This window comes from Hemitrygon akajei, chromosome 5 (genome assembly GCF_048418815.1).
Source record: "Hemitrygon akajei chromosome 5, sHemAka1.3, whole genome shotgun sequence".
Lineage (NCBI taxonomy): Eukaryota > Metazoa > Chordata > Chondrichthyes > Myliobatiformes > Dasyatidae > Hemitrygon > Hemitrygon akajei.
Window position 1 is genome coordinate 92,348,524 of NC_133128.1, and position 24,384 is coordinate 92,372,907.

At 39.6% G+C, this 24,384-nt stretch overlaps 1 protein-coding gene across 1 annotated transcript in view; it reads right to left on the minus strand.

Annotated features, from left to right (window-relative positions):
- Window positions 1-22,722, minus strand: part of lamp1a (lysosomal associated membrane protein 1a) — a 42,983-nt gene extending 20,261 nt beyond the window's left edge. Inside the window, exons 1-4 of the mRNA XM_073046055.1 lie at window positions 22,568-22,722; window positions 11,368-11,486; window positions 4,280-4,493; window positions 2,876-3,034 (exon numbers count right to left, since the gene is read on the minus strand). Coding sequence (XP_072902156.1) covers window positions 2,876-3,034; window positions 4,280-4,493; window positions 11,368-11,486; window positions 22,568-22,616 — 541 coding nt within the window. The 5' untranslated portion in view covers window positions 22,617-22,722. The remainder of the gene's footprint in view (window positions 1-2,875; window positions 3,035-4,279; window positions 4,494-11,367; window positions 11,487-22,567) is intronic.
- Window positions 22,723-24,384: the final 1,662 nt, after the last annotated feature.

Sequence of the window (24,384 nt, forward strand, 5' to 3'; positions counted from 1 at the left end):
AGTGGTTAAAGTTATTTGAGATTTGACTTTCAAAGGTCAGGAGGGCTAAAAGACGGGATGAGGTTACCCTAGCAGAGAAGGTGAAGGAGAATCCTAAGGAATTCTACAGATATGTTAAGAGCTAAAGGATAGCAAAGGGCAAATTTAGTCCTCTGGAAGATCAGAGTGGTCATCTATGAATGGAGCCGAAAGAGATGGGGCAGATGGACACAGAGCCTATAAAAGTTAGGCAAACAGCAGCAAGTTAATGGACCCTATACCGATTGCAGAGGTGGTGGTGTTTACTAACGGGAGACAAATTGGGATGGATAAATCCCAGGGTCTGACAAGATGTTCCCTATGACTGTGCAGGAGACAAGTGCAGAAATTACAGGGGCCCTAGCAGAGATAGTTAAAACATCCTTAGTTACATGTAAGATACCAGAGGATTGGAAGATAGCTAATGCTGTTCTACTGTTTAAGAAAGGATCCAAAAATAAGCCAGAAATTTATAGACTGGTGAGCCCGTCATCAATAGTGGTCAAGTTATTGGAATGTATTCTAAGGGACTGGATATATAGTATTTCAAAATACATGGACTGATTAGGGATAGTCAACATGGCTTTGTGTGTAGTAGGTCACGTCTAACTAATTTTAAGAGTTTTTCAAATAAGTTACTAGGAAAGTTGATGAAGGCAAGGCAGTGGATGTTGTCTACATGGACTTGAGCAAGGCCTTTGACAAGGTCCCACATGGGAGGTTGGTCGAGGTTCAGTCACTTGGCTTTCAAGATGAGCTAGCAAATTAAATTAGACAATGACTTCATGGGAGATGCCAGAACGTGGTAGTAGATGGTTGCTTCTCTGACTGGAGGCCTGTGACTGGTGCTGTGCTGCAGTGATCGGTGTTGGCTCCATTGTTGTTTATCATCTATACCAATGATCTGGTTGATAATGTGGTAATCTGGATCAGCAAATTGGCAGATGACACCAAGACTGGACATTGTTACCGGACAGCAAGGAACACCATCACAGCTTGCAGTGGGATCTGGACAAACTGGAAAAATGGCAGATGGAATTTAATGCAGAGAAGTCTGCATTTTGTGAGAACAAATCAGGCTAAGATATATGGTGAGTGGTAGGGCACTGCTAAGAGCGGTAGAATAGATGGATCTGGAAATACAGGTCCAAAACTCGTTGAAAGTGGTGTCATAAAAAAGCTTTTGGTACATTGGCCTTTATAAATCAAAGTACTGAGTACGGGAGTTGGGATATAATGTTGAAGTTGTATAGGATGTTGGTGAGGCCTAATTTGGAGTATTGTGTGCTGTTTTGGTCACTTACAGGAAAGATATCAATAAGATTGAAAGAGTGCAGTGAAAGTTTACAGGATGTTGCCAGGATCTGAGTATCTGTGTTATAGCAAAAGGTTGAATAGGCTTTGACTTTCTTCCCTAGAGTGTAAAAGAATGAGAAGAGGTTTGATAGAAGTACACAAAATTATGTGAGGAAAAGATAGGGTAAATGCAAGCAGGCTTTTTCCACTGAGATTGCAAGATGCTAGATACTAGAACTAGGGATCATGGGTTAAGGGTGAAAGCTGAAATGTTTAAGAGGAACATGAGGGGAAATTTCTTCAAAAGGTGGTGAGAGTGTGGAACGAGCTGCCAGCGGAAGTGGTGGATGCAGGTTCAATTTCAGCATTTAAGAGAAGTTTGGATAGGTACATGGTTGAGAGGGGTATGGAAGGCTATGGTCTGGGTGGAGGTCATTGAGACTAGGTGGTTTGGCACTGACTTGATGGTTTGTGGTTTGAAGGACCCGTTTCTGTACTGTAGAGTTCTATGACTATGACACTGGCTCAATAATAAAGCAGTCAAAAATACAAAAGCTTAAAAAGTAAAAGCAATATTGTTACAAATAAAGCAACTTTCTCCCTTTGTTTGCTATCTGTGGAAGCCAAGTCATTGAGTATATTTAAGGCAGAGGTTGATAGGTTCTTGATTAGTAAGGCTGTCAAAGGTTACAAGGTGAAAGCAGGAGAGAGATAATAAATTAGCAATAATGGAATGGCAGAACAGAGGTAACGGGCCAAATGACATCATTCTACTCCTTATGTCTTCTGGTCTGATGGTCTTATGGGTCGCTCTACAATTCCCAAGGAAATCAACAAGAAATGATACTTTACACAGTCAAGTTCATTTTGTTCACCCAGGCTCCAATGACTCCAGGCATCCATATCTTTTGAGTTAGAGAATTCAGTGGATTTAAAACTTCTACATCAATATATTTCTCTTTAATCTGATCCCGAATAGCAGATCCATCAGTCTGCAGAAATGTGCTTTACATTAGATGAAGCACTTCTTTGTATCTACTTTATTTCTTGCGATCCTTTTATCCAAATCAAATTTAGCTCTCACTCACCTAAATATGTGCAAATGTTGGCAAATCTTCCTGAATTTTCTTTCATAGGTTTATCTCTTCAATCCAATTGTTTACTGTACTTACAGGACTATCTGCCACATACTATGAACCAGACACCAAGATCCGACAAATTTATTGCTTTCTCCCCCTTTCCTAAGGAAGATTGCCTCTACTGCTCCAATATTTGGTGCAGTTTCACACATATTTCTACTCTTAATCATTTATGAAATTCCAAATCATGTGGCAGATATTTGCAATCAACATTTAGTATAATAAGAACATGACTCCTGATCTTGCACTTTGCCATTAAATTTCAAATTAATGAGTAAACTTCCCAAGTCCCACTGCTGGGCAAGTCAAAAAGTGCAAGAAAGTTATCTAAACTTGGGATACTGCATCCTATTTTCACCCACAGTATCAAAAGAAAACAATTCAGCAGATTCTTCCATATTATGTCAAAACAGAAAGCTTACTATTTTTACTGAAGTCATCAGCAGGTGGTAGAGCTTCCCACTGGACCTTACTCAGTGTTACGTTTACTTTATTCATGTATATGATGGAATCACTCATGCAGGTGTACGCTGTATTCAGTTTTGCACTGATGTTCAAAGATGCTGAAGTGTTGAATAAATCTGGCAGAATTTCAAAAACAGCAAATTAATTTTAAAAATCTTATAAGTGGTCCATATTACAAGGCTTCTTCATCAACTACAAATTTCTATCTACATAAAAATAAGTTTTGCTGAAACAGCAGTTAAAGCATTGTACAGCTGAAGTAACTTAGTCCAGGCAACAAGTTGCTCAACTTTCTATTTTATTCATATTTCCTTTTTACACAGTAAGCTACCATTTGCCGCATTAAGTCTACGCTGGTGCTGAAAACATTTCTATGCATCCCATTCCCTCCCCCCCCCCCCCCCCCCCCCCCAGCAATAGTGAGAACTTACAACAATCAATTAACCGGCCAAAACATTTGGAATGTATAAGAACATCACTGGAGTACCTAGAGGAAACTCACAGGTACCCAGAAGCACCCAAGGTCAACAGTGAACCAAAGGCACTGGAGGTGAGGCAATAGCTCTAACCACTGTAGTATTATGCTGGCCAAGGAGTGCCTTCAGTCACTTAGTGACCTACTGCTCCGGGAGTATATTTACCTCAAAGATCATGCCAATAAAAAACAAAAGTTTTCATAAAGCCCTTAGCATACTTTATTTTTTTTTACCCATCAATGTTTTTTAATCCGTTACATTCCACTTCATTTCCCTAAATTAACATTAATTCCTTAAGATAATTCTGCAAGTTTGCAAGATTATTTTTTTTAGAAATCTGTCCCATTTCATTTTTCTAAAGCATTTTACCTTTTGCTATAAGCACCCATTTATCAAATTAAGGACAAGTGGACTTGAAATTCTATTTTAACCCCAAAGATGCTTCAACTGACCTTGCAAAGATCTTCAACACAAAGATCTGAGGACTAGTGAGTAATTTTGGAGCGCTGTCCTATTAGCAAACGACATCATAGTAACAAAATCATACTTCATTCTTTAAATACTGTTATTTTATATATATTGGGAAAAGATATAGAAATTTATCATTTTCATCTCTATACACCTTTCAGTCAAATATAGAACAGTATAACATTTTTGAAATACAATTATAAGCTGATATGGATCCTCAAAAGGCACAAAAAGGGTAACGTTCTGGTGGCTAGTGTATATCTGACAGGCCAAAAAAAATGTCAAGATTTCCTAGACATAAATCTGCAGAGTAGTTAATCATTTAGCTAAATAAAGCAGGCTTCTAATGGAACCTGATAGCTGAAATTAAGTTGCAAGAAGTCTGAAGCACATACCATTTAACCAACTAAAACTTACTGCTTTTACTTGAATTAGGAAACAGTGAACTGTCACTCATATTGAGAGTAATAGCCATTTCTTCCATTTTGTATGATACGTTGTTCCTTGAAAAATTCATGCTGAGAGAATGACCATTCTTAAAGCTGACGACCAGCAGCGGAGCAATCATCTTATTACAATTACTTTTTGGGCTTTCTTTTGCACTTTCTGGCATAGAGAACAAAACTATAACCTGAAATGAAGGAAGAAAAATTATTACAGCTTGACAATTTCTTGAAAGATTAAAACTTCTCAGCAATAATTCTTCTTTTATTGAGATACAGTGCCATTTCGGTCTTCTGGCCCTTCAAGCCTCACCGCTCAGAAGACCTGACTTAATCCTAGCTTAATCACAGGACAATTTACAGTAACCAATTAACCTAACAACTGGTATGTCTTTGGACTATGGGAGGAAACTGAATACCTGGAAGAAACCCACATAATCACGAGGAGAACAAATTCCTTACAGGCAGCAGTGGGAATTGAACCCAAATCACTTGTACAGTAAAGTGTTGTTCTAACCACTATGCTACCGTACAGTCCAATAAATAAGTAAACAGACAGACAAATAAATAAATAAATAAATAGTTCTTCTTAAATGTTGATGTAATCCTCCACACCGAATTCACTTAGCTATATAAATTTATTTTTGCACATTTCCTTTTACGAATTCAACCTTGTGTTGGCACATTTACATTAACCACTTCATACTTTTAACACAGTTTTGTTTTTATCATAAGGATATCACTCTTATCCACTGTGGTAAAATTATTCAAAAGTTCGAAGTACATACATGTCACCATATACTACCTTGAGATTAATTTTCTTGTAGGCATTGTTCACATGGCTGGCACTATCCCAAGCTCTGTTGTGACAAGGTATTACTGGATAGAATCAAGATAAGATTCCAGGATATCTTCAAAATCTAGTTGGGAAAAATGGAACTAATTCATGGGGACCCTTGACCCATAACCACTTTAAAATGTTGGAATATAGGAAATTGTCCTAGTATAAAAGACACATGGAAGCCTGGTGCAAATTACTGAACTAGCACACTACTTTGCAAACCAGCTAACCATCCCCATCAAGCAACACTGCGCCACATGTAGGAGAGTGAAGGCTCCACATCTGCCTCATCAGCTACTAGAGAACTCATAGTACTGTAGTGGAAGCAAGTGAACTTCAAAGCTGAGAGATCAATTTGTATAACTTGATAAAGTTTCCCAAACTCTAAGCTGCATAACCAGCTGAGGTTACCTAGTTGCGCTCAATGCTGGAGTGATATCTGATTCCAACACTTATCTGTCCTCAGGAGTCTTTATTGCTTAGCAGACCCAGATCCCTGTCACCTCTTCCTGCAGTCTCAATAAGAGAGAGCAATGTCAGAACCTACATGCAGTGTCAAAGTTTAGAGTTTAGGATTGCACATATAAGTACCTTGAGAGAATCTTGGGGAGGGGGGTGGAAAGCACCGAGATGGGAATAATAATGGGAATACGGAGAAGGTGTGACAATAGGTGCAGAAGTAGACCATTCGGCCCTTCGAGCCTGCACCACCATTTTGAGATCATGGCTGATCAACTACTATCAATACCCGGTTTCTGCCTTGTCCCCATATCCCTTGATTCCCCTATCCATAAGATACCTATCTAGCTCCTTCTTGAAAGCATTCAGAGATCATGTGGTTGGAGGGTTAGGGAGGAGAGACACATTTATTTTAGAGTAAGAAAAGTGCAAAAGGGGAAAGACAGATTAATGGTATCTGAGATGGAGAAACATGGGAAAAATTAAGTCAGAATCAAGACAAGCAGGGTGAAAATGTGTGGGGAAGGAAGGATAGAGGTGACAGAAAAGTAAACAAGTTCTGGCAATCTTCCTCTCAATATTGCATCTTGATTCCTTGTAAACCCTGCCTGACAAATGAATCCTTGCTGTTTTCCCCACTAGAAACTTTATGTGCATGATTCCTTGGGATGTTTCCATTAGAGTTTCATTTGGGAAGACAACCCTACCTGCTTACTCTGAAGCTGTCAACAGTTTGCAGGCAACCACATGTTTGAAGCTTTGCTTCCTAAGTCTTTTAAAGTCTGCAATCTGGGCAGCATATTTTACCATTAATAAGAGCAACCCTTTAAAACCCCAGTGCTTTCTCTAACATACACTACTAAGATCACTGTCCATTTTTTACCTCAGTACCCTTTTCCTGCATTAACCCCATATCCTAAAATATTTAAACATCTTTTTCTCTGAATATATTGAGTGATTTAAGCTTCTCAGCTCTCTTGGACTGAGAAGTTCCAAATATACAGTACTGTGCAAAAGTCTTAGGCACATGTAAAAAAAATCTGTGAAGTAAAGATGGTTTCAAAAAATAATGAAAAGTTTCTAAATATCAAAATATTTACCACAAAGCAGTAAATAGTAAAAAACTAAATTGAATCAATATTTGATGTGACCACCCTTTGCCGCTTAAAACTGCAATTCTCTTAGGTGCAATGTCATGCAGTTTTGTAAGAAAATCAGCTGATAGGTTATTCCAAGCATCTTGGAGAACTTGCCATGGTTCCTCTGTGGACTTTGGCTATCTCCCTTGCTTCTGTCTATCCAGGTAGTCCCAGATAGCCTTGACGATATTTAGATCAGGGCTCTGTGGAGGCCATGCCATCTGCTACAGAATTCCTTTTTTTTTGCTGAAGATAGTTCTTTATGACCTTGGCCGCGTCTGGAGTCATTGTCCTGCTGCAGAATGAAATTGGAACCAAATCAGACGCCTCCCTGATGGCACTGCACGATGGATTAAGTTTTGTTTGTACTTCTCAGCATTGAGGATTACATTAATTCTTATCAGATCACCAACTCCATTTGCAGAAATGCAGCCCCAAACCTGCAGGGAACCTCTGCCATGCTTTACTGTTGGCTGCAGACATTCATCCATGTAGTGCTCTTCGGCTCTTCCATGGACAAACTGCCTCCTATTTGAGCCAAAAATTTCAAAATTTGACTTGACAGTCCAGGGCACTTGCTGACATTGTTTAGCACTGCAGTCCTTTTGTGTTTTTGTGCATAGGCTCTTGGCTTTGCTTTCACTTCAGAGGAAAGGCTTTTTGACAGCTACTCTTTCATGAAGACCACTTCAGGCAAGACTTCTCTGGACTGCTGAGGGGAGTACTTGGGTTCCAGTGGTTTCTATTAGTTCAGAGCTGATAGCAAAGCAGGCCTTCTGATTTTGATGCCTCTTTTGTCTGCTGCACCCAGTTTCCATGGCTGACCGCTGTGTTTCTGGTCCTTAACCTTGCCCATGCAGGATGAGCACCTTGTGTCCTACTGCTATGCTCACCCTTGCCATGGTGTAAAAATTGATGATTTGAAGGTTAAACTGTTACATCTACCACACCCTCACCTTTGTCCTTCGCCTAGTCTGATTCCTTCTATGCCCTCTTCTGTTTCAGTTAATCAGTTTAGGCTACATCCACACTAGACTGGATAATTTTGAAAATGCTGGTTTCACGTAAAAATGATAGGCATCCACACTATGCGTTTTAAAAAATATCTCTGTCCACATTGAAATGGAGATTTTGGCAAATCTCCTCCTACTGTGCATGCACAGGACACATCTACCAAAAACAAGCAACATATTTGGTGTCGAATCTCGCTGTGAAAGACGGTGCGTGTTTGTTCAGTTACAGACTAGAAAAACTTAAACAATGGGCAGCTGTTGGCTCTCGCGCAGGAGGACTTAAAAGTAAAAAAACCAAATACTGGAGCGTATGGAGGCAACCGACAGAGAGTTCACGGACTGTATGACCCAGCTGACGACGAACATTGAAAAACTGACTAACTCTGTCACATTAATAAAACGCCTTGTTAAATGTGTAAAACATGTCTGCATCAGCGTTATTGCCACCTTCGTACAAGGAAGGACAGAAAACAGGGCAAAGTGAGTACAGTATACTTATTCAGTAAGTTATGGGTCAAAGTATTTGGTGAGTAAATTTCTAACTCTTCTGGGTTCAGTCTCGTTGCCATCTGTTCTGAAATTGTTAGGTTGTGTGTGTGAGGGGTTGCGTTCAGGAAAACAATGAAATGGCACGCTGCCATCTGATAGCATTTTCAGATTTCTCCGGTTACCCAGTCCACACTGATCTGCCTGAGTGTCGTTTTCAAAAATACACACCCTGGAAAGTGTTTCTGAAAAGATCTGGTTTCGGGGGACAAAAACGCCATTTTAGTGTGGATGGAGGGTAAAAACTAAGAGAAAAAGCTTCAGTTATGGATTTATCTGGTGTAGTGTGGACGTAGCCTGAGTTCAATCAATTCATTATGCCATTAACCATTGAGCACTTGTTTGTTATTTTGTTTAATTTTGCATTGGGCTATATACCTATAAAGTAATCAAGTTTTTATTTGAAAAAATGATCTATTACTTGCTATTTGCTTTCCTTAATGAAACACAAAAAATTCTCTGTAACATTTAATTGTTCGGAAAATGAGTGTTTGGAAATCTAAAAATTGCTCTTTTCTACGACACACTAATGCAGAAGGCAAAAAAAACTAAAACTAAATTTATATAGAAATTCTCAGGTGCTTAAGACTTTTGCTTAAGAATCTATTTGCAAACTAAGCAGAAATTTCTTTATCCAAAGTGAATGCAAAACTTGTTAGCTGCAAATAGATTCTTCAGCTATCTAATACTGATTGTCTCATCATCCCAAGTGCAAATATTCGATCTGTATTACTCAATCTAAACCTTTTATAATTTCAAAGCTCCTTATCTGGCATGACTTGAAGACACTAGACTTTAGTCAGAATATTTATCTAGAGCCCAACACATCGATGCAATTACAAAGAAGGCATACCAGTGGCTCTACTTCATTAGGAGTTTGAGGAGATTTGGTACATCACCAAAGACTCCTACAAATGGAGAACACTCTAACTGGTTGCATCACCAAGTTTCAAAACTACAGGATCTCAAGAAGCTGTAGAGTTGTGGATTCAGCCAGTTCCATCATGGGCACAACCTTCCCCATCACTGAGAACATCTTTAAGAGGTAGTGCCTCAAGAAGGCTCATTAAAGACCCTCACCAAACCAGAAATCCTTTCTTTTCTCTATTACATCAGGAAGGATGAACAGGAATCTGAAGATCCACACGCGACGTTTTAAGAACAGCTTCTTCCCCTTCACAGATTTCTAAACATTCCATGACTCCATGAACACTATCATCCTTTGCACTATTTCTATATTTTTGTAACTTAAAAGTAATTTGTATTTCTTGCACTGCATCACTTATGCAAAACAATAAAATTCACTATCTATACCAGGATAATAAACCTAAATCTGATTCTTATAAAACTAATTAGATCAATAGCCCTGCTTCCAGATAATATGCAGATTTTATTCAGGCATCTACAGAGTGGAGTCTTGTTCCTGCAACACACATACAATGCTGGAGGAACTCAACAGGCCAGGCAGCATCATGGAAAAGAGTACAGTCAATGTTTTGGACTGAGACCCTTCATCAGCACTGGAGAAAAAAAGATGAGGGGTCAGAGTAAGAAGGTGGGGAGGGAGGGGAGGAAGAAACAGAGGTGAGGGGTGAAGTAAAGAGCTGAAAAGTTGATTAGTGAGAAAGATACAGGGCTGAGAGAAGGAGGAATCTGATAGGAGAGAACAGAATGCCATGGAAGAAAGAAAAGGGGGATGAACACCAGTGGGAGGTGATGGTCAGGTAAGGAGATAAGGTGAGAGAGGAAGAAGGGAACGGGGAATGGTAAAGGAGTGGGGAAGTGGGGGGCGGGGGATTACTGGAAGTTCAAGAGATCAATGTTCATGCCATCAGGTTAGAGGTTACCCAGACGGAATACAAGGTGTTGTTCCTCCAACCTGAGTGTGGCCTCATCTCAACAGTAGAGGAGGCCATGGACTGACAAGTCAGAATGGGTAGTGGAATTAAAATGGGTGGCCACTGGGAGATCCCGCCTTTTCTGGTAGACGGTGTGCAAGTGCTTGACAAACCAATCTCCCAATCTATGTTGGGTCTCGCTGATATACAGCAGGTCACATTGAGAGCACCAGACACAGTAGCTGACCCCAACAGACTCACAGGTGAAGTTCCAATCACAATCAAGTGAATTATACAAATTCCTGTTGCACCTATCCACCTAGAATGAACTAAGTCGAGATGATGATCCAAAGTATTGCCTTATGCACTGAAGTGTATGACATCACAGTTTTCCACATTTTATTTCCTTTGGTATGTTCTCACACATTCTCAATGATGGCCTACTTTGTCTTAAAGCCTCTTTTACCTCCTCACTTCTCACAATCACTTTGTATCACACACAAAATGTTAGAGGAACTCAGTAGGCCAGGCAGCATCTATGGGAAAAGAGTAAACAGTTGACATTTCAGCCCAAGACCCTTCTTCAGGACTCCTTGTTTTGTATAATCAGTAAACTTGGATCGTTGTTATTTGCTCACCTTAGCAACATCAGTGATGTAAATTGTAATAAGCTAGGTAGCAAACATGAATCCCTACAATAACCCACTGGCCACAGCCTGCCAACTGGGAATGCCCTGTTTACTGACTCTGCTTAGTTATCTGTTAATCAATTCACACTCCATCCCTGAAAACTACCCAGACCTTGCTTACCATAGATGCAAGGCAGTTAACAACACTACTAACCATTGATGAGTCAGCCAAGAATAGCCCCCATTTGCGTTGATTAATTTTATAAATGTAATATTAACCTGTCAATATTTTCCTGGAAATGCTAAGTAACTGTTGAACTCAGCTAATGTGTTGTATAGATAAACAGTCCAGTGGGCTCAAAGATATTTCAGTTCTGTAAACCAAATGCATGATTCAATGTTAATTATTACCTAGTACTTTTGAAATATTAACAATGTAACTATCTGGTTGATCTCAAAATGTCAAGATATTTTTCACTGATCCCCAAGTAATATTTTGCTATATCAATGTAGATGTTCTATGGCAGGAAAGAACTTCAAGTCTTTCTTGAAGACCAACATAAACAAGGGACAAAACTTAGAAATAACATTATTTACCTGCTTTTTAGCGATGTTTTCAAATCTGACTGAAAAGTTAGCTGAGAATTCAGCCAGCAAACATATTTTTGATGCTTCTTTCACCTCAAATCTCTTTGTCAATATTACCTGTACAAAACCTGTATAAAGAAAGTTATTTAATTAAAAAGTGAAGTTTGAAACCAAGGGACAGTAAATACTGCATGTCATTACTTCCATGAACTTAACTTTCAGGAGTACTAAAAGGCTCCATTTTAAAAGAAACCTTCTTCGGTAATCCAACAATATCCACTGTGAATTAAATCAGGTATGTGCATATTTAACAAGTGAAATAAAGGATGTTTCAGATGGCATGGTAATAAATAGTGAGCTTATTTCACAGCAAACAAAAAGCATTAGTGAATTGTACTGAATGATCATCTCCTCTTACTTCAGAATGTGGGTCATTAACAGCAGATGAATCTGAACTGATTTCTCACTCTAATCATAAAAGTAGGAAATGAAGACGATAGAACAGCATGCTATAAGCAACATTTCAGGACAAAACAACCATTTGATCACACCCCCAACCAGCAACCTTCCACTGTTAGCATCATGACCACATTTTGCATCACTTACAAGATGCACCATGGCATAGAAATTGAAATACTGTCACTGGTATTCTTAATACTGCTGTAGTTTTACTAGAATAGTTTAGCTCAATGGCACTGTGGAGAACTTTCAATAAATGGAATATAAATGTTCAAGAAAACAGTTTGTTCACCACCATGCTTTCAGGGTTAATTAAAAATGCAGAATAAATACCAGCCTTTTACAGAATACCCATATTCTGTGAACAAATGGAAAGAAAATACTAATTTTAAACCTCCTTGAAAATTCTGCAGCCTTTCAAAAACACACTGCCCACACACCCAGATTCAAAAAGCTTGCCAATGCCTGTAATGAAAATAGAAATTGAAAAGGTTACTGGACATTGGCTTTTTACATAAGTAGCCAAAATGACCTTGGGAAGGCAGGAATGCTTTGGATGCAAACAACCTTGATCAGAACTTGTACTGCACCTAAAAAAGTGGCCTTTTATTAAAGTTCATTGGGATGTTTCTCAGGCAGAGGGAACAGAAATTAATGCTTCAGGTGAAGCTCTGATAAAAGGTCATTGATCTGAATGATTAACTTTATTCCTCTCTCCACATAAGCTTCCTGGTATTTCCAGTTCTCTCCATATTTCAACAGAACAATATTAGCCACCGGAAGAAAATACTTCTGGCATTGCTGTATAGAAATTAATACAATGGAATACTCAACAATGCCTTAAAATCTAAAGGAAAATGAATGATACAATAAAAGATACGTTATCTTTTAAACAAAACAATCATTTCCACAAAATAACCAATTACATGTGTAGTACCCATACAGATGTCAAGGGAATTGTTATTAAAATCAATTAAATATATCAAGTAATTCAAAGTAAATTTATTATCAAGGTACATGTGCAACTACAAAAAGCAAGAAATAATAATAATTAAACGACAATAAATATTGAGAAAATGGGCTGAAGAGTCCTTGAAAGTGAGTCCATAGGTTGTGGGAACAGTTCAGTGATGAAGCAAGTGAAGTTGAGTGAAGTTATCCCCACTATTCAAGAGTACAATGGTTGAGGGGCAGTAACTGTTCCTGAACCTGGTGGTGGGAGTCCTGAGGCTCCTGTACCTTCTTCCTGACGATAGCAGCAAGATATCAGCATGACCTACCTGGGTGGTGGGGGTCCCTGATGATGGATGCTGCTTTTCTGTGACAGCACTCTGTGTAGATATACTCAATGGTGGGGATGGCTTTACCCATGATGGACATGGCCATATCCACCACTTTTTGTAGGACTCTTTGTTCTAGAGCATTGGTGTGTTATACCAGGCTGTGATGCAACTGATCAATATACTCTCCACCACACATCTAAAGAAATTTGTCAAAGTTGTACAGAAGCTGGCACTGCTGTGCTTCCTTTGAAATTGCACTTACATGCTGGGCCCAGGACAGGTCCTCAGAAATGATAACACTGAGGAATTTAAAGTTGCTAACCCTCTCCACCTTTGATCCCTTGATGAGAACTGAATGACTTTGGTTTCCTCCTCCTGAAGTCAATAATCAGCTCCTTGGTCTCACTGACATTGAATAAGAGGCTGCTGTGGCACTATCCTTCCTCCTGTATGCTGATTTGTTACTAACTTTGATTCAGTCAATGCGTGGTGTTGTCAGCAAACTTAAACATGACACTGGAGCTGTGCTTAACCACAAGTGTAAAGCAAGTAGAACAGGGGCAAAGCACATAGCACTGTGATGCACCTGTGCTGATAGAGATTGTGAGGAAGATGCTGTTGCCAATTCGAATTGACTGGGGTCTGCAAGTGAGGAAATCAAGGATTCAATTGCACAAGGAGGTACTGAAGCCCAGGCCTTGAAGCTTATTCTTAAGCACTTATTTATTTATTCAGGTGCAGCAAAGAACAGGCCCTTCCAGCCCTTCAAGCAACCCTCCAATTAACCAAAGCCTAATTACAGGACAACTTACAATGATGAATTAACCTACCAACCAATACAACCTTGGATGTTGGGGGAAACCCATGGTCACAGGGAGAAGGTACAAACCCCTTAAAGACAGTGGCAGGAATTTTTCCCAGTTTTCATAAGCTTTAAAGACTTTATAAGTAGAGGAGAGAGAAAACCATGGGCTCAAAAAGCTGTTGCAAAACTGGGGTGGCTATTTGTACAGCACCAGAACAGCAAATGCTAGGATATGCATTGAAATAGCTTCAACATATGGGATATGGGGAATTTGTAGCAGTTTGAGGATTTTACATCAGAGCACTGATTAAGAGGGATGGGGGTAGTCTCCAACCTGATAGCCTGAACATTGATTTCTCTAACTTTTAGTAATTTTATTCCCACCCCACCCCTTCTTCCATTTCCCCATTCTGGTTCCTCTCTTATCCTTTTTCTTCTCACCTGGGCAACAACTCCCTCTGGTGGCCCTCCTCTTCCCCTTTCTCTCATAGTCTACTCTCCTCTCCTATCAGATTCCTTCTTCTGCAGCCCTGTACCTCCTTCCACCTATCACCTTCCAGCTTCTTACTTCACCTCTTCCACCTCACCTAGTTTTACATATCATCTGCAAATGTGTACTCCTTCCCTCTCCCAGTTTCTTATTCTGGCTTTTGGCCCCTCCCTTTCCAGTCTCAATGAAAAGTCTCAGTCTAAAATGTTGATTATTTTTGTCTGTAGATGCTGTCTGACTCCAGCATTTTGTGTGTTGCTCAAGATTTCCAGCATCTGCAGGATCTATTGGGTTTATTAGGGGCAGTTATAGTCAAATAGAATTTTGGCAACTAAGAACTAGACAACAGACTTCTTTGCAAATTCCAGTTTGTCTCTGGTAGTGGTCAGAGAGTAAATATGCAAAGCACCAGAAAAACAAGTCCGGAGGTAACGAATCCACAGATGAGTGTTACAACACCAAAGTGCTAGATAAAACAGATAAACAAGTAGTCTTGTGATAGACAGGATCATGTTTGCTCTAGAACATACAAGCTTTGGACTGGTTAAAAATTCAGTCAACCTGTATTTAACTCCATGTCCTTTTCTGAAGAACAACTACACTACTGATGTTTTCCTAAAATTAGTGCTTGAAGAGCCTGGCTTTTGATTGGAAAACACTTGTTCTTGCTTGTGTAACTACAAGCAACTCCGAACAATCATGCCAAAGATGCAGTCAATGGTTAACCATTGTTCTCAGAATATGTTCTGACACTGTTCCACTAAAATTGTCCCAGTTCCTTATCACTTATAGTGGAAGACCACAAGAGTGGTAGAAACTGTTCATTTCAATGGATGGAAACAGCTACAAGACACTGCTTAATGTTTAAATTACTCACGTATTTAAATATTCTATCATTAAAATGTTTAAGCTTAAATTTTTTAAAAAAATACAGTGCATTCCAGTTAATTGAGACGGCTACTTAATTGGGTCAACTCTTAAATAACAAAAACAAATCGTAAAAATAGCCCAAATTGCCTTCATTTACTTGGGACACTACACAACTTAATTGGGGGTTGCACATGGTCATCATGTGCACTTGTGTACATCGTGCTTAGAATGAATAGTTGCGTCAGTTGTGTGTGCTTGTGCTATGTTATCCATCTGGGCTGATGGACACCGACTTAAAGAGCAGTGATTTTTGATAATTTTGTTTTTTTTATTTTGACTTTAAAATATTTTTGAACTCTTGCCAAGAAGCCACAAAAAGATGTGACACTAACTGAAAAAATTACCCTACTGGACTAAATTAAAAGCCATGTGCCTAACACCACTCATCATCAAGAAACATCACAAAAACAAAAGTGTTAAGGTAAGAACCCAGATGTTGAAGAGACCCTCAATCAATGGTTCACCACTTATCTGGATGAGGTGTACGTGTCTGTGGACCAATGTTAAAAAAAAGTCAGGAGATAACTAAGAAGCTGGGTCGTGACATTTTAAAACAACAGGTGGTTGGTTAAAATCAGAGCATTGAGTATAGGAGTTGGGATGTAATGTTAAAATTGTACAAGGCATTGGTAAGGCTGAATTTGGAGTATTGTGTACAGTTCTGGTCATTGAATTATAGGAAAGATGTCAACAAAATAGAGAGAGTACAGAGAAGATTTACTAGAATGTTACCTGGGTTTCAGCACCTAAGTTATAGGGAAAGATTGAACAAGTTAGGTCTTTATTCTTTGGAGCATAGGAGGTTGAGGGGGGACTTGGTAGAGGTATTTAAAATTATGAGGGGGATATATAGAGTTGACGTGGATAGGCATTTTCCATTGAGAGTAGGGGAGATTCAAACAAGAGGAGACGAGTTGAGAGTTGGGGGCAAAAATTTAAAGGTAACATGAGGGGGAATTTCTTTACTCAGAGTGGTAGCTGAGTGGAACGAGCTTCCAGTAGAAGTGGTAGAGGCAGGTTCGGTATTGTCATTTAAAGCAAAATTGGATAGGTATATGGACAGGAAAGGAATGGAGGGTTATGGGCTGAGTGCAGGTCAGTGGGTTTAGGTGAGATTAAGCGTTCGGCACGGACTAGAAGGGCCAAGATGTCCTGTTTCCATGCTGTAATTGTTATATGGTTGTCTCAATGGAAATATAAGCACATTAAATTCAGGAAAACACACTGCAAGAAAGGTAAGTGTTTAAGTGCAGAAACGTGGAATTATACAAGACTCCCTGACTTGCTTCAAAAATTTGCAGATAACTACAATGTCGATGTAGCAGGTTTTTAAAAAAAATTGTGCCACACCAGACAGTTCCCTCTGCTACAAACACATACTACCAAGTTCAAAAAAAGCAAAGGATCGCATAACTGTCGTGTTGTTCAAATACATCAGGAACTGATTTAAAAAAAAAGAAATTGTTGGTTATTGGGAAAAGCATTAAAACCCTATGCTTTTAAGGGTTAAGAATGGATAGTTTACCAAATGAATACTATGCTAATAGAAATGCATGGATGACTTAGGGTTAGGATATGGAGGTACAGCAGAAATCAAGCAAAATTCTTCTGCTTGTTGACAATTGTGCAGCACACCCTGATGTAGAATGTTTGAGACATCCAGCTGGAACTTCTTCCTGCCAATATCCTTGGTGAAGCCAATGTATAAGGGAATCATAAAACGTTTAAAGACATTGTATTGCAAAAAGTTGGTGAACCACATTCTTGAAACAATTGAAGAAAAATCAACTGACACCATTTTCAATAGTCAAGGAAGTGCAATGGTTAACCTTTTAGTTTGTCAGTGATAGATGGTGAGATACAAGCAGCAAGATAATTCAGAACTGTTTTGCTCACTGCGGTTTCATGCATTCAGGCTTGGAGATGCCGAAAACCGTCAGCAGTAAAACTGAAACAATTTCACATCTTTGACAAGTTAGAAACTATGAGGAATTTTATGGTATTGACAATCATTTTGAATGTTACAATGAAAATGAAGATTTGAGGGATGCAATTGTTGAAAGCACTGTGTTAAGACACCAAGTGGGGAATTTTAAGATGAGGAAAATAATGAAGATGACACAACTGAACCTGAGCTAGTGACTAAACAGGATGCCAGGAAATTTATTGTTGGATTATGACATTACTTCATGCAGGAAGGCAATCCACTATCTGCACTAGGAAGCTGCCCCGATTTTGCTTATTCTTGAAGAACTCCTCCACTGGTAACTATTACAAACAAATACACAGTTTTATAGTAATGTAGTAATATTGATTGTGTTCTAATTTGTTCAGTATTTCATTTAAATACATAATTTGTTACTCAGTTAAATGGTAGTTTGTCTTTTTTAATACATTTTTAACTATTTCCATGACATTTAGTTAATTGGAGCAGCTGCTTAATAGGGCCAAAATTTTCTGGTCCCATTGTGTCCCAGTTAACCAGGGTCCACTGTATTAACTTTCTGAATATTTTCTCAAATGCATGGCACAATAGCTTAGCAGTTAGTATCACGCTATTACAGCACCAATGACCCAGGTTCAATTCCACTGCTCTCTGTAAGGAGTTTGTTATGTTCTTCTTGTAACCATATGAGTTTCTTCCCACATTCTATAGAGTACGGTTAGAATGTTAATTGTTCACATGGGTATAATTAGGTGGTGTGGGCTCACAGGGCTGGAAGGGCCGGTTACCATGCTAAATCTCTAATAATAATAAACTTGCTAAACATCAAGTGCTGGCTTAGTGTGTTGCTTTTTTTTGTAGCCCAGGTTTCTTCTGGACCACTACCCATACTCACATCATCTGATTATGTCAAAGGAGATCCGGTTGAGCTGTAGTGTCTTGGATGTTTTTATTGTGATCGCAAGACCCTGTTGGACATTGGTAATGTAGACACTAAGTTTGGTTCACTAAGACTGATGGGAGGTGGAGGGGGAAGCTACACTGCCTCAGATGGCACCAGGTCTAGGCCTAGGTTGTGGGGCTGCCTGTTGCACTCGCCCAGAGGTGGAGACACTAAGGCGATGTGGGAGAGGCCTCTGAAGGCGTGCTAGAATATATTCTGGGTTGGGGGCTGAACCCTCCTGTCACTGCTGCCCTCTAGCACTCACTTGCTGGAAGAACAAGCTGGGCACTCAGGGTCTTGGGCTATATATTTTTTTCTTTGTGACTGTTATTCTGAAATCTATTTGTGCTATGTGCAGTGTGCTGTGTGTTGTTGATAATGTGTTTCATACCTTAGCCCTGGATTCGTTTGGCCTTATTCATATATAGCTGAATGATATTAAACTTGAACATGGACTGAGCCAGCCAGCACTGTAATACCAGTATACAAGGCAAGTCTTGCTGGTTAGTAAGAAAGCATGTACAGCTGAGTCACTGCACATGTTAGACTGTTGTAATAAATGTAAATACAAAAAAAAACACAACAGATGCTGGAAATCTGAAATAAAAACAGAAAATGAAATTGAATCACTTAACAGTCAGGTCATATATATGGAAAGAGAAGTAGAGTAAACATTTCATAATCAAAGAAAATGCACTTGAGATCCATGTTCTACCTCTCTACTTGAGATCTAGTTTTACTAAACATGAGATGACATTCTGTAAATTTTGCACAAGATTATAAAAGGCAACAGGAACTTCACTCCTAAAATGACTATTTGGTAAACAAGTCTCACTTCCACAAGAGAACTGAAACACTCAAATAAATTGCATCAAGGCAAACCTGAATATTGAACTTTTCCAAAGTGATATATGCAGAACTGTTAAGTTAAATTTTTAAAAATGAATAAAATCTTAGTTTAGAAGCACATTGATCCACCCTACTAGCACCTAAACAGGTATACAGGAAGCTGAAGATAGTCTAATATTAATATTTAATAATATATTGAAGCATTTATAACACTAACAGAAATTAAATTTATCCAAATTTAAACTAGAGATTTATTTATTCCTTAAGTAATATTTACAATCATGTATGTTATTTAGCAATTTCTCCATAAGCTTTACAATTTTCATTTAGGAAGACCTCTTTCAACTTTATATATTCATATCAATACTTTTTTTTAAAACAGAATCACAAAACATAGTACTCAGAAGAATTTTTAAATTTTAGTTTCATTATTATTGTTCTGCAAGTTCATATTTTGCAGAAGTCCAGTCTTAATAACAGCATCATGATCTTTCAGATTCACGGGTGTGAGGCTAAACATCTGTCACATATGACCTTTATGCTGTATTTTGTTCTACAACATTTTCTCTCAACATTGGCCAAGACTAACTTTACTTCAAGTCAACGGTTGTGCATTTCACTTAGATGTTAACAATAGTTTTGCTAATATCAGATCTTGTAAATGAAATTAATTTTGACCAAGACAGTCAAAAAGGGGAGAGGAGGAGGGAAATGGTGGGGAATAAGAGCTGGAGTATCACATAGTCCAGCTCAGATTATCACGATTGTTTACCTTCACTTCCTTTCAGGCTCAGATGGCAACAGGTTTAAAAGAACTCTTCAGAAATCAGATTCAGGCCTATTATTACAGAAATATGTTTTGAAACTTGTTGTTTTATGGCAGTAGTATGGTGCAAGACAAAAATTATGATTGTGCAAAATAGGAATGTGAGATAGTATGCATGGGTTCATGGACCTTTCAGAGTTCTGACAGGAGGATGAAGAACCTATTCTTAAAATGTTAAGCATTGGTCTTCAGGTTTATTTACCTCCTCCCTGATGGATTCCCTTCTCTTAAGAGCTCAGACGAAAACAATCTGCCAAACTGATTCTAGGCCAGTTTTTGGTGCGCAGTGAGACTTTATATTGTACGATGTTTGGAAAAATGAACCATCTCATTGAAATATACAAAGGCTTTACCAGCTAGATACAGAGAAAATTAATTCTCGACCCCAGAAAGCTATGCAGACTGTCATTCAAAACAGATCAATACTGCCTTGTAGTCATGTGCTTAGAGGGAGCAGAATTTGTTAGGTGCACCCAGGAGTGTTTCTTGAAACAATATGCTGATGGACCAAATAGGGAAGAGGATATACTAGATCTTATGTTGGGAAATGAGCCTTGCTAGTTGATCCAAGTTTCAGTAGGGGAACTTTATGAAAACAGTGAACACAATTCTCCCAAGTTTTAAGATCACTAAGGGTAAGACTCGATGAAAGCACTAAATTTGGGGAAAGGCTATTATTAACAGTATTAAACAAAAACTAGAGAAAGTAGATTTGGGTCAGCTTGTCTGGTATACTAGTCTTTTAAAGGCAAATTAATTAAGAATTTGGTACCAGCATGTGAGGATGAAAGGTAAGGTTCAAGAACCTTAGTCAAAAATAAGAGAGCATATGTAAGGGTTAGGAAGCTGAAATATCTATGAAGGAGATGAGAAATTGAATAAGAAAGATAGTGGGCTAAAAGGGGCCATGAAAAGTCCTTGGAAAGTAGGATTAAGGAGAATTCCAAAGCATTTTATATGTTTATTAGGAGCATGAGGGTAGCTAAAGAAAGGGGTGATCCATTTAAGGACAAAGGAGAGAATTTATGTCTGGAGCCTGGTGAAGTGGGTGAGGTCCTTATGAGACTCTTGCAACAGTGTTCACCAAGGCAAAGGACATGGATGATTATGTTGATATTCTAGGTCATGTTGAAATTAAGGAAATGGTGATATTGTTCCCCACCCCCAAAAAAACATTAAAGGAGTAAGTCCTCAGTGATTGATTGAATTTATCAGGATGCTGAGAAGCAAGGAAAGAGACAGCTACTGCCTTGACGAAGACCTGTTTTTTCCAAGGCAAGGTGCCAGAAACTAAGAATAGCAAATACTGTTCTTTTGGTCTTTCCTTATTACCAAGAAACTACAGGACAGTGAGCCTTACAACTGAAACATACGGAAATCACTGAAAAATTTTTAGGGACACTTACATTTTGAAATTTGTGGACTTACTGGTGGCAGTCAGCATGATTTTATGCAGGGGAAGTCCTGTCTCTCAAATTTGCGTTTTTTTGAGGAAATAACAGAGATAATTGAAGGTATGACAACGGATGTTTACACAGACTTTAGGAAAGCATTGACAAGGTCCCTCACTATAAACTGCTACAGAAGACTAAATCATGAAGAATCTACATTGAAACGGAAAACTAGATCCAATATTGGCTATTTTATAGAACACAGCAGTGATTAAAGTATATTTATCTGACAGGAGGACTGTGATTAGAAATGTTCCACAAAGATCTGCATGATGAACTCTTATTTGGAATGAATCCTAATGGATGAAATGTACTGGTCTGATTACCAAGTGACACAAGGATTGGAGGTATAATTTGGGAGGTCAATGCACAGTAAACAGCAGAACACTTACGAAAAATGATATGTGCAGACGGAAGAGGCAGCACAAATTGAGGGTGCCAGAAAATGCATGTAGCATGCTTGCCTTCATTGGTCAGAGTTTAAAAGTTGTGAATTTATTATAGTTGTTCTGCACACTCCTTCCACGACCCTTGGAGGGACAGGGGGCAAGTTGTGCCAGGGACTATGTCCCTCCTAACATCACATCCTATCCCTGCATAACACTGGGGACTACAGTGGGCGGGGGTGAGAAGAATCCAGCCCCTCCTTCCATGACACAGAGGCCAGGTGATCCAGTTCTTCCCTCCATGTTCTCTACCTCTCCCTGCATGACAAGGGTGGTGTCTGACTTCTCCTCTTCCCTTCATAACACAGTTTGAGGGTGTTCTGTACCCCTGCCTCCATGACGCGCATGGGGGGGGGGGTGTTGTACTGTACTCCTTTCACGACAAAGGAAGAGTGTGGACGATCCCTACCCCTCCTTCCATGACCCAGGGTCCATCAACCCCTCTCATAACAGTGCCATCCTTTACCCACCCCCAGACCTCAAATGACGTCAGTTGTTCCCTCACAGTTCTCGATCATTCCACACCTCACGTGATGGACGAACACGTGACTGTTTTAAAAATATTTTTCTCTTTCTCCCCCTCCCTCTTTCGTTCTCTATTCTTCCTAACCCACCCCACCCCCTCCCCCTCCCCCTCCCCACCACCCGGCTCCCGGCCATTCGCCTCCCTCCCCTCCCCCAGCGAGTGATCGCCTTCCGCCAATACCGCAGGCATCGCCGATAAACGCGGCCCGTCGGCTACACGAAGCCGAAAAGCGGCTTCGAGCGCCTGCGTATCTTACCGAGCAGGAGCAAAGGTGTCAAGAGGCGGTAGCAGACGACAGGACTCATGGCGACGGAATAAAAACCCGATTCCCCTTTCAGACAGACAGCTCGATGCCAGCCGGCCGGGCCACCACGCACTCATGTGACTGTTACGTCACAAGGGGCGGGGCGGGAGCTGCCAATCACCCGGAGATCTCGGGGGCTGCAGAGTGATCGGTCACTGTGCGGTCCTGCAGCCCACCTGTGCAATGCCCGGCTCGCCGGGATGATGCATTCAATAACCGCCGCACATCACCCAGGACAGAACCAGCGATGACCCAGTTTGCAATGCATCGATTAGAAAGGCAGCCATTTTAAAAATCTTATTCCTTTTGTAGATGACACACTGCTATCGTATAGAGAATGATGGTGGATGGGATGCCAAGCTAGTGAGCTGCTTTGTTCTCACTGTCGAGGAGAGGTACATTCCCCACCCAACTTGTGCCTTGTAAACCCTGTGTGCCGTGTGACAAGTATTTGGGACGTCAGTGCAGGATGCCAAGCCTGCCATCAGCTATTTTCGCCACTGTATTTACATAATGGTTCCATTCTGCTACATGGTGACCTCCAGAATATTAATAGTTCGGGGTTTGATAATTTTTAATGAGGGGCTGGAAGTTAACGCTCGCTTTTATTTGAAATGATATTTACATTACATTTCAGAAAGATTCTGGAGGAACTCAGGGGCCAGGTAACTTCTACGGAGGGAAATGGACAGTGGCATGTTTCAGGTTGATGTCTCATTCTGATTCACTTTACCTTGCACTTCTATGGTGCAAGTATTACTGTCACTTATCAGAATCAGATTTAATGCAAATAATAAGTAATATAATAAATATATGATAGTACTTATATAAGTAATATAAATCTCAGTTATTATTTTGTTGACATCTTTCTGAATTATAGGAAAGATGTCAACAAAATAGAGAGAGTACAGAGGAGATTTACTAGAATGTTACCTGGGTTTCAGCACCTAAGTTACAGGGAAAGATTGAACAAGTTTGGAGCTTAGAAGGTTGAGGGGGACTTGATAAAGATACTTAAAATCATGAGGGCGATAGATAGAGTTGACATGGATAGGCTTTTTCCATTGAGAGTAGGGGAGATTCAAACAAGAGGAAATGAGTTGAGAGTTAGGGGGCAAAAGTTTTGGGGAAAGGGGGAATTTCTTTACTCAGAGAGTGGTAGCTGTGTGGAATGAGCTTCCGGTAGAAGTGGAAGAGGCAGGTTCATTACTGTCATTTAAAAAAAATTGGATAGGTTTATGGACAGGAAAGGAATGGAGGGTTATGTGCTGAGTGCAGGTCGGTGGGACTAGGTGAGAGTAAGAATTTGGCACGGACTAGAAGGGCCGAGATGGCCTTTTTCCATGCTGTAATTATTATATGGTTATATGTTATATGGTTATAACTATCACTGGCAAATGTCATGAAAGTTAACTTTGCATCAGCAGTATAATGCATTTAGTGCTAAAAGATTACATATATAAAATGGAACTGAATATCATACAGTCACCAATGACTATCTCGTTAATAAAGCAGTGAGCTTGTCAAGACTAGCATGCTGCTCGGAGGATCTCCTACAATGATACCCTGGGGTGAAGGGGGTGGGGGGTGGGTGGAAAATGACTGACCTCTAACAACCTCAACCATCTTCCTTGAATGATGGAGGAATTTAAGGTGGGGGGTTATTTGGGAGGCAGGGTTTGAGGGTCGGCACAACATTGTGGGCCAAAGGGCCTGTAATGTGCTGTACTATTCTATGTTCTATCTTCTTTTGTGGGCCATATGACTCA